At 40.2% G+C, this 16,375-nt stretch overlaps 1 protein-coding gene across 1 annotated transcript in view; it reads right to left on the reverse strand.

Moving 5' to 3' along the window:
* The window catches only part of LOC149318715 (lipase member M-like), a 33,204-nt gene that overhangs the window by 16,459 nt on the left and 370 nt on the right, over window positions 1-16,375 (reverse strand). The window contains exons 2-4 of the mRNA XM_089510340.1: window positions 13,458-13,584; window positions 11,814-11,931; window positions 5,722-5,920 (exon numbers count right to left, since the gene is read on the reverse strand). Of these exons, the coding sequence (XP_089366466.1) occupies window positions 5,722-5,920; window positions 11,814-11,931; window positions 13,458-13,583 (443 nt within the window). The 5' untranslated portion in view covers window position 13,584. The remainder of the gene's footprint in view (window positions 1-5,721; window positions 5,921-11,813; window positions 11,932-13,457; window positions 13,585-16,375) is intronic.

Consider the following 16,375-nt stretch of genomic DNA (forward strand, 5'->3'; position numbering starts at 1 on the left):
TATACAGTTAAAGAAAGATGGGTCCAGATAATAGTGGGTTTGTTAGATATTTCATAATTAAAAATACAGATGAAACAAGATGTTTTGGGGAATGGATCTCTAACCCTTGGGGTTCTACCAGTTTAGTCTCTAATTATGGTTTGTAGTCATTGTGTGCTTTGAAGTTGTTTCTGACTTATAGTAACCCTAAGGACAACCTGTCATGGAGTTTTCTTGGCAAGATTTTTTCTTGCCATTGCCTTCCCCTGAGGCTGAGAGCATGTGAGTTGCACAAGGTCACCCAGTGGTCATTATGGTTATGTTATGTGGTTTGATGACAGAAGAAAATCATTCTCATATGATGTTCTATTGCAAAGCAATGTTATATGAGAAAATAAATGATAGGCCAAACTAGATGGGACTAAGTGCAGTGGGCCCTCCCCATACATGGGGGATCTGTTCTGGACCCTCCCATGTATAGGGGAAAATGTGTAAGCTCAAACCCCATTTGTTTGAATGGGGGAGTGCTCCCACGTGCAGCATTGCATGCGCCCCATTATCCTTCCCATGGCTTAACCTTCTGTGTAAGGTTAAAGCAGCGTATGATGTGCCAGAGTATGGTACAGACGTGCTGTATATGTCTCTAATGTCTGCAGTGTGTACGGGTAAAACGAGCTAAATTTTTGTTTTTGAAAAAAAGATGTAAGTGGGTAAGGGGAATGAACTTTAGCTAGAATTTTGTCTACATTATATTGCTGGCGTCATTTTTCTATCATTACACCTGACTGAAAGTTAATGAGCTAAACTCAGAATGAGTCAAAACATGAGAAGCTAAGGCCCAAAACACACTGCAGAAATAATCCAGTTTGAGACCACTTTAACTGCCTTGGCTCAGTGCTAGGGAAGTCTGGGAACTATAATTTTGTGAGACACTGAGTCTTCTCTGTCAGAGAGCTCTGGAACCACAATAAACTACAATTCCCAGGATTCCCTAGCACTGAACCAGGGCAGTTAAAGCAGTCTCAAATTGGATTATTGCTGCAGTGTGTTTTGAGCCTAACACATGGAATGAGCAGAACACACAGTACCTTTCCTTGCATACAGTATTGTAAACATTAGATTGTTCTCTGCTTTACATCTAGAGAAGACATGTGAACAAACATATTATTCTTCATCAGCTGTTTTGGTGAGGATTGGCAATTAGCTCTTACATTCAGCCTATACATGAGTTTTTATATGCTTACGTATGAATAAACTAGTTTAAGGCACTTAATAGTTAATCACACAGGCTCTTAACAATAATATTAAGAATGTTTTCTAGTAGCTGTAGTCAAGCTTTTGTGCCGTCTATGACTTCAGTGTCATAGATTAAGATGTTCTGTTCTGGAACGCCTGATAAATTGTTCTTTTGTTAGAAAATATTCAAATGCCCCCTAACATTAATTTGGTCCTGGAAACAGCACTAAACCTATGGCCTTCTCTTGCAAGTTGAGGCCTGCACTGCACTGCACTACTTTCTAAGCAATCAAGAAATAGAATATTTTCACATGGAAAACATCAACCCAAACAGTTCCGCGTTTTATTGAGGGATTCTCTAAAAACATTGCTTAGGGAACATTTATTAAAAAAAAGTTCAGCTCTAAGAGTAAAATACAATAAACTTGCCAGATGCAGATTAAATATTTATATTTAGATAGATGATAGATGTTTAAAGCTTAAAAATCTAGATTAAAAAAAGAGTCCTAGCACAGTTGGAAGTTTGCCTATACTGAATCTTAAACTGTATTTTGGAGCTTTCCAGCCTTGTAAGGTGATTATGCCCCGGTACATACCTGCTTGAAGGTCTGGAGCAGTGGTGGTGGTTTTTCCTCTGCAGGGAAGCCACAGCCACCAAGCTGCATGGCTTCCCTGCGGAGGAAAAAGAACCTGCAAAAAACAGGTTCTTTTTCTGCCATGCCAGTTACGTCTGAGTGTGCCAATGGCACACTCATGACGTAACTAGCGCGATGCGACGTGCGGACACTATGCATCCATTACATCATAATGGTGGCGCCCATGTACACAGGGTGCTGTCATTATGTCGCCGCCAGTATGTACTAGGGTTAGGGACCATGCAGTTGTTGCATGGTCCCGTAACCCAGCATGGCGTGAGCACGGTGCTTTTGCGCCATCTGTACTGCACTTTAGTTAAGCCACCAAGATGAATCCAGCATCTGGCTCTGAAGAGAATTCAGAATCAATCTACAGTAGAAGCACTCTCTGCCTTTTGTTAGAATCTCAACTATAGCTCTGTCCAAAGTTTCTAATCTGTTTCTCTATATTATTCTATGTGCCTGGTGTAAATGGTCTAAATTATTATTATTTCACCTCTTATTCACTAATCATTGGATCTAATATAACTGAATAGACAGTAAAGGAGTGGAAAAAGAGGAGACATAAAGGTATTTTCTATAGAGGTATGGCTCTCTCCCTAGAATAATACAACAGAACCTATCTAACCTCCAAAACCCACATTTTTCAAGGTATGTATCTCATGCATTAGGAATCCCAAGAGCATTTACCCTTTATGGAAATTTATATCCAAATTTTAATTTTAAAAGGCTAGTGTCTAGAATATATCATTGACCCTTATATTACTCTTACAATTTGGCAAAGGATCTGAAAGAAGGGTGTCAATCAGAGCTAAATCTGAAGATAATTTAGGCTGAACAAATGCCTCTCACTGGAGAGAAGCAGACTGTCCTGTAGGAGTGGCCTTTGGCTGCTCTGGCCACAATCAGGCTGGGACAGTGCTGACCGCACGGCCCATTCCCAAAGGGGGCCTCCACTGCAGTCCCAACCCATGCCGGCCAGGATAAATTTTTAGGCCCAGAGTGTGGCCTCGGCATGGCTTCTGCAACTTTGGGGAAAGTGTCATGTAAATGCCATGCCCCCAAAGTGGCTGGAAGCTGCTTTATTTGGCCTGTGCATGATGCATTTCGGGCCATAGACAGCAAGGCTTTAGGAGGTTGCATCATTGTTACTTCACTCTGTCCAAACTCCCTTCACATTATTATCACCTTATTGGTTAAGTACCAGAAAGTCTGATAATTTTGGTTCCTTTACACACAGTGCCCATGGCTGTTCGATTCACGCCACAGATTCTACACTTAAATTTTGGGATGTGCTACTTTTCTTGCCAATCTTTACAAGTTCAATCAGTAAATTAAGGTAGCAACTCAGCAAGTAGGATTATACACTGAGGAGCTTATTGCTTGGCTATTAAACCCAGCTCACCTCTATCTAGTTTAAAGATTAATTCAGGTGGCATCCTGATCTTATCAGAAGGTTTTTGCTGCTGAATTTGCTGCCTGAATACAGCCCAGTTCATCCCCACTTCCAGGAGTGCTCCACATGGCTCTTTTTGGATCCAAGAGAAAATGGCCAGTGGAGCACTCCTGGAAGCTGGGATGGTGCTTGGTGATAGCTGATTTCCAAAATAGGGAGAGATGTTACACAGCATACCAAGTGGTGCCATCCTATCCCCAATGCTGTTCAAATCTACATGAAACTGCTGGGAGAGAACATTCGGAGGCATGGGGGCAAGGTGCTATTGGTATGCTTATGACACCCAAATATATTTCCCCATGCCTTCAAAAACAGCCTCACCTAATAGTGTGTCTCCTCTGAAGGAATGCCTGAAGGAGGTAATAGTTTGAATGAGGAAAACAAATCTGAAGCTGAATCCAGACAAGATGCAAATGCTTACGGTCATGGGTTCTAACCAGGGTTTGGAGATGTGTCAACCAGACATGGATGGGGTTACATTTCTCCTAAAAGACTGTGTTCATAGCCTAGGAGTACTTCTGGATTTGTCACTCTAAGTGACAGCTCAGGTAGGTGCCACAGCCAGGAGTGTTTAATATCAACTTTGACTGTTAAGATAAACTACTAGAGCTGGAGGATCTAAATATGGTATTGCACACACTGGTAACCTAAAGGCTGAATTTCTGTTATGCACTGTACATTGGGCTACCTCTTTTCCAAGTTTAAAAACTTCATTTAGTTCAAAACATGGCAGCCAGATTGGTTATTGGTACATCTAGGAGTGATCATATTACACCAATATTAAAACCACAGCACTAGCTGCCAATTAGTTTACAGACAAGGTACAAAGTGTTGGTTGCTACCTTTAGGGCCCTACGTGGTTTGAGTCCAGGTTACCTAAAGGATCACCTCCTCCCATATAATCTGCCCCATATACTGAGGTCCTCTGGTCCTCTGGTGGAAATTTACTCCAGTCAATCTTGTCTAAGTTAGCAACTGTCACCCAGAGGACTTTTTCATCAGCCATCCCTAGACAGTAGAACAATCTGCTGAAAGATATTCGACCACTGAACATTCTGCATTTTGTACCTACTCTGAATTTAAAACTGCATTAAAGATCAATATTTTCTAGCAGATCTACCCAGATTATTTTTAAATTAAGAATGTTAAAGTATGAACTGATTTTTAAAATATGTATTGTTTGTATATGTTCTTTTCAACTGATGTTATGTGTTTTTAACTGGCTCGTGTGTTCTATTTTATCTCTTTCCCCCCACCTTGATCAATAGGCAGGTAAGAAGGTGATGATATTATTATTATTATTATTATTATTACTGTGATAATATGTTTAATGTGGTTTTACCATTTGAACACATTTTAAATATTTCCAGTTTAGTGTTCCTGATTAATTAAAGATGTCTATTATTTTTAAATAAATTATAAAACAGTGTACCCAATGAGCCACCATTCAGCTGCACCTGTGATTTGATTTCATTTTGACAGATCCTTGAACCTAGAGCCTGAACACACCAGCACAATGCACTGGCTTGAGGGCGGTGTGGGGATGTGGTGTGTAAATGATGCATGCCCTGATAATTCACACTGCCTGCCTGACCAGATGGCGGGCAGCATTACGGTGCTCTGGCGGCACAGCGTTCATATGCTGTATGCTGCAGGAGCACCGAAAAGCCATTGCTGTGGCCCCAAAAGGAGTTGCATTTTGCTGCTTCTCTTTGGGCTGGAAAAATGCTGGATCAAAATGCCTCCAGAGAGACACCGCAGCAGCCAAACCATGTGGTGTCCCTCTGGACCAAAAATAACCCAGAAAAACCAAGTTTTTCTTGGCGCATGCAGATGACATCACCAGTGCGCCATTGGCACACTGTGATGCATCCATGATGGAAGTGCAGAGCCCGGAGGTGCGGACGCTGTGCCACGCCTGCATCATAGGCAGAATAAAGATGGCATCACCCATATGTGCTAGGGTTCCAGAGCGTGTGGATGCTGCATGCTCTAGAACCCTAGAATTGGTCCCAGGCAGCCGCAAACTGGCAGTCTGTACTGGGCCTATAATAGCAACAAAGGCCATTGTTAGTGGGGATGACTGTAACTAGTTGACAGCATACCTCATCTGACTATTATAGCAAACAGCAATAGCTAACTGTTAGATGGGCAATTTGAAGGCTCCTAATTGTGTTTTAAAAAAATATTTAAATGAGTCATGCACTGGAGAAACTCTCCTAAGAAAAAATACCTTCAAATAAGAATTTTTTAATACAAGTGTTTCAGTTAAAGGATAATCACTTGGAAAGTAGCATATAGAGGAAACATTTCTAGTTTCACCCTTAGACCCATAAAGCAATCCCTTTCACAAATGTAAAGGTGAGTATTACTATCAGTTTCCTATTCGGTGTTACAATTTCTGTGTTTTCTTACCTAAATTCCCAGAACTTCTGCTCATGGGTTTTCAAGGTCTTATGATTTGAAGAGTAGGTGTTGCCTCTGCTGTTCCCAAGCCACACATCATAGCCAGCATCTGCTAAGATGAAACCCAAACTGTTGTTGGGTTCATTTGAAATCCAGTGAGAAGCGTCTCCAAGTACAGCATGTTGCAAAAACACGGTAGGCCGTGAACCTATAAACAATAAAAGTAAGAGATGCTTTTTATTGCCTGATTATGTTCTTACTGAAGGGCTCCAATTTTCAGTCAGGCCTGAATACAGTCTGCTTGCTGATTAACTATCAATGGAAGCTAGTCAAAATTAGCATTTTTTAAAAAAAATATGAACTTCATATTAAACTAGTAAATCACAATTTTCTTTAGTGTGTCTTCCATCTTTCCTCTGCTCATCTTGAAAATAGGAAGCAGCACACTGAGCTTATTCTTGAACTTCCAAGATGTTTTTTTTAAATAGAACTTGTGTGTTGTACTTTTATTCTCATTGTTATGCTTTTATATTGCTTTAAATTAGTGGTGTTTTAATAGGATAGTTCAATTGTTTTAAAAATTAATGTATTATCATTGTTTCACAACTGTACTTTGTTTTAAATGAGAAAATATTTCATTGTTATAAGTCACTGTCCAAAATCCTGCATTGGGGTTCTGACAGGTTTTGCAGGGGTCTCTAAAAGCAACAGACTGTCAATTTATTAACTGAGCATTTGGCTATGTCAAAGCAGATTCTCCCCAACCAAGAGCCAGTGTAGTGTAATGGTTTCAGCAATGGACTATGACTCTGGAGAGCAGGGTTCCAGAGAGCAGAGTTTCAAACCCTGCTTGACCATGAACATCCACTGGGTGACTTTGGGCAAGTCACACACTCTCAGCCTCAGAGGATAGCAATGGCAAACCCCGTCTGAAGAGGCTTGCCAAGGAAACTCTGATAGATTAGCCATAGGGTTGCCATATGTAGGAAACAACTTGAAGGCGAACAGCACCACACCAAGCGCCCTTATGTACAATGCTGTGATTAATAAATAATATTAGAGTAGCACAGACACTTCACAACCAAAGTGTATATATTAACATGTTGACCCCTGCCTTGAGGAGAGGCAGAGAAGAAATAATAATAATAATAATAATAATAATAATAATAATAATAATAATAATTCCCTTTCCTTATCAAAGCATTGGTATCTAAAATCACTAGCAAAAAGAGAGATACAAAGTGAAGAGCAGCACCATTAAGCACAGGAATTCATATGAGTACATAGTTGTTAAACAAGTACCCTATATACTCATGTATAAGTCAAGGGCAGGTTTTGGGGCCAAAATTATGGATTTTGATATGACCCATGGATAAGTCGAGGGTAAAACTTAGGGGCATGTGAGAAAGGATCTAAAATGAAGCAAGTAAAACAATGGCACACAACTTACCAAATTTCAGCAGGCACAACTGTTTGTGCTTATCCTAATCTGCTTCCAGGACAGATTGTGCTCTTCATTTTCACCAGAACATGGATGCTTTTTAAATAAAAGTTAAAGTACAGTACTTACATTGACCCATGCATAAGTTGACTCAGGTTTTGGGGGTCAATTTTTTGACTAAAATTTTTAGACTTATACATGAGTATATACAGTATATCTCTTATGCTCATATCAAAAGATACATGTACTGTCAAGCAATATAATATTTCTTATAGAAGTTGAGGGGGAAATCGAAGTTGTATGTTTCATACAGTATTCCCTCAGGCCAGGGACATATTTTCTGGTGAGGAAAAAGTATCCATCTGTGTTCTGTTCGGACCATTATGTAAGATTGCCATCAGACATGTTCTTAGTGTTACATATTTCAAAGCCACGTGTCCCTCAAAGTATATTTTTCAATACCTAGTAATGATAATAAGCGTATAATATATGTTTCATAATGTATGTGTCTTGGCATGAGCAAAATGTGCATAAAGTTGGCCAGACTAATTGGCCCAATGCCCTTGTTTGAACCATGTAGGCAGCTTTTGATCCTGGCATGAACTTTTATACATGAATTTAGTTACTCAAGATTTACTGTACCAGGTGTGGACCAGTGCCACGTTCCCCTTCCTCATTACTTTTAATTAGAAGGACCATATATCTTGTTCTCTTGGCACCAAGCCCATTTGAGCCTGCTTGAGCTTCCAGAGTTCATGGCTTTGAGCTCTCCCAAAGAACTTTATGGCTTGGGCAATGCAACTAAACAGTTTCTGACACAGGGTGACCCACATTTTTCTAGATTACAAATCTGTTGAACAATTTATTTCACCACATCTTGCCAGACTGCAGGAAAAGCTGAAGCTTCCTACCAATGTTCCCTGCTACATGGAAACTGATTCGTTTCTGGGCACAATTCAAAGTGCTGGTCATAACCGATAAAGCTTTGCAATGGTTAGATCCAGTCTATCTGAAAGACCATATCTCCCCATATAAACATGCAAGGATTCTAAGATAATCAAGGAAAGTCTTTTTTTCAGTCCTGCCACCATCATAGGCTCACTTTGTGAGGATATGAGAGAGAGAGCTTTCTCAGTGGTCTATTTATGCTTTGTAACTTTTGTGTTTACAAGGTAATTTTATACTGTTTTAATTAGATGATTTTAATTGGCTTATTGTTTTTAACTAGATTTGTCTGTGAGCTGCCCTGGGTCCATTTTCAGGAGAAAAGCAGCATATAAATAAAATAAAAAACATAAAAGCACTGAGTTGGGTCCAGATGTAGCCATGTATGGAGTAAATCCATTGATTTAAAGAGTTTGTTACAAGTTGCATTGATTTCAGTGGTCAGATGGATGCGAAGTACTGAAATCTGGGAGTATATTTGAATTATAGAATCATAGAATCATAGAGTTGGAAGAGACCACAAGGGCCATCCAGTCCAACCCCCTGCCATGCAGGAAATCCAAATAAAAGCATCCCCAACAGACGGCCATCCAGCCTCTGCTTAAAGACCTCCAAGGAAGGAGACTCCACTACACTCCGAGGGAGTGTGTTCCACTGTCGAACAGCCCTTACTGTCAGGAAGTTCTTCCTAATGTTGAGGTGGAATCTCTTTTCCTGTAGCTTGCATCCATTGTTCTGGGTCCTGTTCTCTGGAGCAGCAGAAAACAAGCTTGCTCCCTCCTCAATATGACATCCTTTCAAATATTTAAACAGGGCTATCATATCACCTCTTAACCTTCTCTTCTCCAGGCTAAACATCCCCAGCTCCCTGAGTCATTCCTCATAGGGCAAGGTTTCCAGACCTTTCACCATTTTTGTCACCCTCCTCTGGACATGCTCCAGTTTCTCAATGTCCTTTTTGAATTGTGGTGCCCAGAACTGGACACAATATTCCAGGTGGGGCCTGACCAGAGCAGAATACAGTGGCACTACTACTTCTCTTGATCTAGACACTATACTTTTATTGATGCAGCCTAAAATTGCACTGGCCTTGTTAGCTGCCGCATCGCACTGTTGACTCATGTTCAACTTGTGGTCTACTTGGACTCCTAGATCCCTTTCACATGTACTTTTACAGGCCAAGGCTAATGGCTTTTACTCTGTTCTCATCCTTCTTGATTTGTCTGCAGCCTTTGACACCGTTGATCACTGTCTCCTAATTGACATACTCTCTGACCTTGGGTTCTCAGACTCTGTTCTTGACTGGTTTAGATCTTATTTATCAGACAGATCTTTTGCAGTGGTTGCAGGTGGTCAAACTTCATCTCCTGTTCCCTTATCTGTTGGAGTTCCCCAGGGCTCTGTTTTGGGTCCCCTTCTGTTTTCTCTCTACACACTGTCCTTAGGTAAACTCATCAGCTCTTTTGGTTTTTCCTACCATCTGTATGCTGATGACACCCAGTTGTATCTTTCCACCCCTGACCTTTCTCCAAGGCTTGAACAGCAAGTTTCATCTTGCCTCACAGCTGTCTCACAGTGGATGCGCCATCGGCGTTTGAAGCTCAACATGTCCAAGACGGAGCTTCTTGTCTTTCCTCCTAAGCCCACCCTTCAACACTCCTTTTCTGTCTCTGTGGACAAGATTTCTATTCAACCAGTCCAGCAAGCCCGCAGTCTTGGTTTTATCTTTGATTCTTCTCTGTCGTGTATTCCTCAGATCCAGACCACAGCCAAGGCTTATAGATTCTTTTTGTTCAATATTGCTAAAATCCGACCATATCTCTCTGCCTCTACTGCCAAGATCCTGGTCCATGCCCTAGTGATCTCATGACTTGATTACTGTAACATCCTTCTGGCAGGACTTCCTCTTTCTCACCTCCGTCCTTTAATTTCTGTCCAGCATTCAGCTGCACGCATTATCCGCCCACCACTGTGACCATATCTCTCCTGTGTTGGCATCCCTTCACTGGCTCTCCCTCCCTTTCCACATTCAGTATAAGCTCCTGCTGTCGACATTTAAAGCCCTCCATGGACTGGCCCCTCCTTACTTATCAGACCTTATTTCTCCTCACCTTCCCACTAGGGCCCTCCGTTCTGGTAGTCAAGGTCTGCTGTCCCAGCCCAGGATTTCCTCTGCCCCATCTCGGATTCGCCCCTTTTCACTTGCTGCCCCTCACTCCTGGAACCTTCTTCCCCCACGAACAAGAGCCATCACTTCTTTAACCAGCTTCAAAACGGAGTTGAAGACCATCCTGTTCAGGGCAGCGTTCCCAGGCATTGCATAATTGTCACTTGCTATTTGATGTTCTTTTGTTGCCTGTTTTATTGAATCATTTCCTATATTGCTATGTATTTTATATGTATTATCCTACTAGAGAGGCCCCTTCCCCACCACCACTCCCTTTGTGTCGTGTCTTTTTAGATTGTAAGCCTGAGGGCAGGGAACCATCCAATTAAAAAGATTGTATGTACAGTGCTGTGTAAATTTACAGCACTTTATAAATAAAGGTTAATAATAATAATAATAATAATAATAATAATAATAACTTTCATTCAGCCATGTGTCCCCCATCCTATATCTGTGCATTTCACTTTTCTGCCCTAAGTGCAGTACCTTACATTTCTCTGTGTTGAATTTCATTTTGTTAGCTTTGGCCCAGCTTTTTAGTCTATGCATGGTTGTCTCTTACTGTATTCAGTGGCATGAGGTGAATCTGGATGGGGCAATAAAAACATACAAATAGTGAGTTACTCATAATTTCTTTTTCCATTATTGAAAGGATAAATGAGTTATTGTCAGGACCATGTTAACTAGCCATATATTTTATATATGTTTTGTAATACTGGATGATGGGAATAGGTTACACCAGGGGTAGGCAACCTGCGGCCCGCGGGCCGGATGCGGCCCCACGAGGCCTTGGGACCGGCCCCAGCCCGGTCCTGCCGCCGATTGCCGCCGGGGCCGTTGGGGGTCAATTGTCTATAGAAGCCTCAGAAACATGCATTTATATTAACATTTTTTTTAAAATCAGCAAATTTTTTCATGTGTCCTCCATTTTTTTTAAAAAAAGTGTCTTCCATTTGAAAATTTTGTCCTACATTTGTCCTGATTTATTTATATATTTAATTTTAAAAAAAAAAATTAATTATTTATTTTTTGGCTTCGGCCCCCCAGTTGTCTGAGGGACAGCAACCCGGCCCCCGGCTCAAAAGGGTTGCCTACCCCTGGGTTACACAGATGATGGAGATGGGTGGAAATATTGTTTAACTTTAGAGCTGGCTAATGAGCAGAAGTGAGAGGAGGAAATAAGCAGTGTGGGCTGTCAAGGTCAGTTTGGTGGGAATGCTTGGTATGGAGAGGAAGGCGGGTAGTTTGGTGAAGAAAAATGTTTTCATTTGACTATGAAAAGGGTGCGAGCATGCAAAAAATTTTGAATTTCTATGTAATTAACAAGTGCTTCAGTCCTAACAACATTGTAATGTTGTGAGCATCTTTAGTTTTTTGATTAAAGCTTTATGAACTTTATGAAGTTTGCTTTTGTGAATGATGCAGATGTTTTAGCAAACTGAATTACAGTTTGCATATATTGAACCAGAAAATCAAAGCTTAGGTGGGAGACAAATTGCAATTTTTCATTTGTTTCATATGTTTCATTTAGCCATTCTATTGCATTACCTTTGCTTGCACCATTATATCTTCCATGAGGTATTCGGAAGACTGTAAGGATGTATCCATCTTCTGTCTCAATATGATGTTCCTCACTGGGATATCCATGATAATGCATAATCTCACTCTGCAAAACACAGTAGACTTATTTAAATGGACCCTCTTTATACCAAAAGGAAGCATTTATTTTGAGAGAAGAATGGAATTTGTGCTTATAGAAGCCCAAGAAACTAGCAGCTACATGGCATTTGTATAGTATTTCACAGCGGGAAAATTACTAAGATTTCACTACAGAGTGGCTATTCATACTTGGCAAAATAAGTGAAAACACAGTCATCCTCTTAATAAAAAATACATTTATTTCAAGGTGTGTTCAGCAAAACAAAAAAAAATCACTCTTTAATGGTGCCATCCTGGCATAAGTAGTTTCTTTTCACCTTACTTGAAAAGAATAAACTACAGAAGACATCTTTTGCTACTTGGATGAAATGGGAATCATGAACTACTTAGACTTAGGGCTGAAACAGACTGCCCCAAATGTCCAGATCTGCATTGGCTTGGGGCCGTGGCATTTAGACATGCCATGTCCCCAAGCTGGACAGAAGCCAGGCCTGTGATTACATGCCAGCCCGCTTCTGTCCAGCTTGGGGCTATGGCGTTTAGAAGTCACTCATCCCAAAACCATCAAAAAGCCGGCTCCAACAGCAAAGTGGTGGCTTTTTTTCCACCCCAAATAGGAGCTGATTTTTTCTGCTCCTATTTGGGGCAGAAACTGGCCAGATGGAGACCACGGTGTGCAATTGCTGTGGCTCCAATCCAGATGTCTCAGGGGTGGCATGGAAGACAGTCTCACATAAAAAAATTAATTAATTTTTATAACATTTTCTTCAATAAATAAAGTGAAAAGTGATTGAGTCAGGAAGATACACTCACAAACCTCATACCTTATGCTTAAATTAGCACAAGAATATATAACATGGGCTGCATCTGCACTGCAGGAATAATCTAGTAATTGTGATAGCTGAAATTAGAAATTCTGGACATTGGTGTTTGTTGTGGCATCAGAGCATTCTGTAGCATTGTGCCAAGGCAGTTAAGTGTTGTTAAACTGGATTATTTCTGCAGTGCAAATTCAGTCTTGTTCTTTTGTATTCTTATTCTTACTATTCTGTGATACAAATAAAGTACTTCTGCCTTTTCTGTCCACATGAAATATTCTTTGTATCTCATGATAAAAACTGCAAAAAACAAAACAAAACAAATGAGCAAACACGTTTGTTGAGTGGTACTTTATAAAGTTGATCTAAGAGTGCTTGACAAATTTAATGAACTGAAGTAATGCAAGAATGAAAAGGTTAGTATTTTAGTCTGAACTTACAAGACCCATTATTGTGTTGCTAGCAGTCCAGTGAGAGGTAAGAACATGGAAAGTTACTGCATCATTGGCTGACTCAATGCATATTTTGCGCCAGACATAAAGAGAAAGCAGATTAAGATGATGGCATGTGCACGACCATTCTTCTACCATATGAGACTCTTGGGGTTATGAGATCTCATGGGAAGGCTGCTTACTCTGATGTGAGCGGCTGACTTTTCTCAGTTTCATGGTACCATCTAACAAAAGGCCACTGGTCAAATCTGTGTCCAACTTACAACATTTAAAAAGCATTCTGGATCCACCGTATATTTGCTTTCATGTTCTCCTGATGTGTAGAATCCTCCTAAACTGATAATTTCTTGCCATAGACATGCTGCTATAATGAAAATCCACATCTTCATTCTGAATGAAATAATGCTGTTATTTAATGAGAGATTTAATCAGAGATAGGAATGTCAGTTGTATTGCAATCTGGAAAAATTAGGTTGATTATGTTGAAAACAAAGTTTACAATGACATTGCACCAAAAACCCTGTATGAATGTGAAAAATCTAATCCAGGATTACAGTTCTCCCCTCTACCCCACTGCCCCTCTCTCCCCTATTTTGAAATGTTGCAGGGAGCAGCTGCATGCATGTTTGAAATCCGCATTACATTTCTTAATTATTCATCCAGTGCAAGATAAAGAATGAAATTAAAAACAAATGTATATATAAAGGAAAGATGCCAGAAGCAGAAGGTTTTCCTGGGTGGCAGCATGACAGTAATAAAAGAGATGGCAATTAAAAAACAACACCAACACACACACAAACAAGTAAGTACAATTAATAGAAAAGTTGAACTAATTCCCTGTCCAAGACTTCAGTTGTTAAACAAGGGATATAAGCCTCAAAGTACAGAAATGTCAATTCAGGGTCACTCCCACTACCAAAAATTTTGGATCTTCATTCAAGCTATAAGCCCCTCGTTCCCACTGGAAATCGATTTGATCAATTCCAGTGGGGGAAAATGGTGAACACCTAATGTAGAGTATGGGCACATCCAGATTGATGGAAAAGTCCCAGATATTGTTCCTGTGCTTGTTCATCCTGATTTTATAAACATAATTCCAGGTCTTCCACAGAAACAGAGCAGGCTGGCACCACTTTAATTGTCATGGCTTCATCCTGTCAAATCCTAGGGATTGTAATTTGGTGAGGTATGCAGCCTGGTTTGTCAGCATGTTCTGATGCCTCACCAAACTACAAATCCCAGGATTCCATATGAAACAATCACTTTAACATTTTTGTTAAAGTGGTGTCAAACTGCTGAATTTCTGCAGTGGAGTTACCTCTGGAGAGCTGGTATAAAAAGTCTCTGGGCATACTGAGAGCTGAAAGAAAATATTCTGAGATAAACAAAACATGTATGGATTTCTGAAATAAAATTGAAAAGAACAGGGATAAGATCTGGGACTTTCTGGTCTTTTTCACTAGTCTGGATGTGCCTTATATTACTTTTTCAAACAGTTCTCCTCCTTCATCTGGGTATAACTATGTATGTGTAGCCTTATTATAAATTTAAGTCAAAACTGTTCTTATTTCTGTGCCAATTATGTTCTCAAAATCTCTGTTTGCCATTTCATAATTAGATCCTGCAATACATTATTTCAGATAATTTCATATGAGCTGATATCCACATGAGGTTAAGCTGGTTTCTACCTTACGCTCTTCCACAAGTATGCAAAAACATATTTATTTAGACACGCTCTTGGATCTTACCTGGTTTTTCTGGAAGGGGCTTTGTAACAAGGGGTGCTATACTTGCAATTTTATTCTTATGTTTTCAGTGTTTCAAATTGTAACTTAGCTTTAATAGAATGTTTTAAACTATTATGAATGAGTTTTAGCTGGGCTTCATTTTAATCTATGTTGTGAATCACTTTGGGTCCCATTTTGAGAGAAAGGCGAGAGAATTATTTTTTTTAAAAGAAAAATTTCTTGTGAAATTTTCTAGTATATGAATTTCCCCCCTAAATTTCACTACAATGAAACCACCTCTGTATGTTTCCACAATCACCCTTAAGTTTCCTCCCATTTATAGTCAAGTGCTTCTAGTCAGGTTTACTTTTTTTCTTGATTTTATGCCACATTGCCTATAAAACATTTGTATGTTTCTAAATTACAGTAAATTGTGATCCTGGGATCACAGAACTGGAAGGAAACACTCTTTGGACTAGGCCATTGGCCAGGGCATCAAGGGGCATTGGGTGGTTGCTTCTTCTGCCTCCTCAGAAGAATATGATGACAGATTGGAAGGGCAATATAACTCCATTGGACAGAAATGGAGCAGCACAACAAGCTTGTTCTCCCGCTCCACATATACGTCTGACCATATCCACACTTTTGGCACTTCTGGCCATGTGCACACTTTTGTATGCATACTCAGGGCAACTGTTAGTATGTGCATACCAAGGGTAGGCAGTTGCCCTGGGTATGCTGACCGAAAGAGAAACTCCAGCACCACTAAGGAATAAAGGCAATAAGAGAGGCTGTTTGTTAGACTGGTGGTTCTTAGAGTCAGGAAATGGATCCTGGATTATGTTGACTTCACCCTGGAAGAGAAGGTCTGCAGCTTAGGGGTCCTCTTAGATAGTTCTGTCACAGGAGGCCCAATTGAATTATGCAGCTCAGTGTACTTGGAGTCAGCGTGTACTGGCTTAGCATTTATAGCCTTTCGTGGACAGGAATAACTTAATCATACAATTTCATGCACTGCTAATTTCCCAATTAGACTCTTGCAATGCACTGTATCTGAGGCTGCCTTGGAAGATAACTCGAAAACTGCACCTATTGCAAAATACAGCAGCTGGACTGCTGACTGCAACAGTTTATAAAGATCAGATAAGACCTATTTTAAAATACTATATACTGGGTGGTTCAAAAAGAATGGTGTATAAGGAAAGCTGTTCTTATTTGGTTTTATACCATTCTTTTTGAATCACCCTGTACTTGCTGAGTGGGGCATCTTCCCATTCTGTTGCACAAGAGCTTCCCCAAGACAGCATGGGGAACTTAGGCTCTTTCCATCAGCCTAAGTTTGTATTGCCAGTTTTTAAGGATGCAAGTAATTGTATTAGTCAGCCCTTCTTATATACAGATTTTTTATACATGGATTCAAGCATCCACAGTTTGAAAATGTTCCAAAAAAAGTA

Source organism: Sceloporus occidentalis, unplaced genomic scaffold (assembly GCF_023333645.1).
Source record: "Sceloporus occidentalis isolate IW3139 unplaced genomic scaffold, rSceOcc1.0.p SCAF_2, whole genome shotgun sequence".
NCBI classification, from domain to species: domain Eukaryota; kingdom Metazoa; phylum Chordata; class Lepidosauria; order Squamata; family Phrynosomatidae; genus Sceloporus; species Sceloporus occidentalis.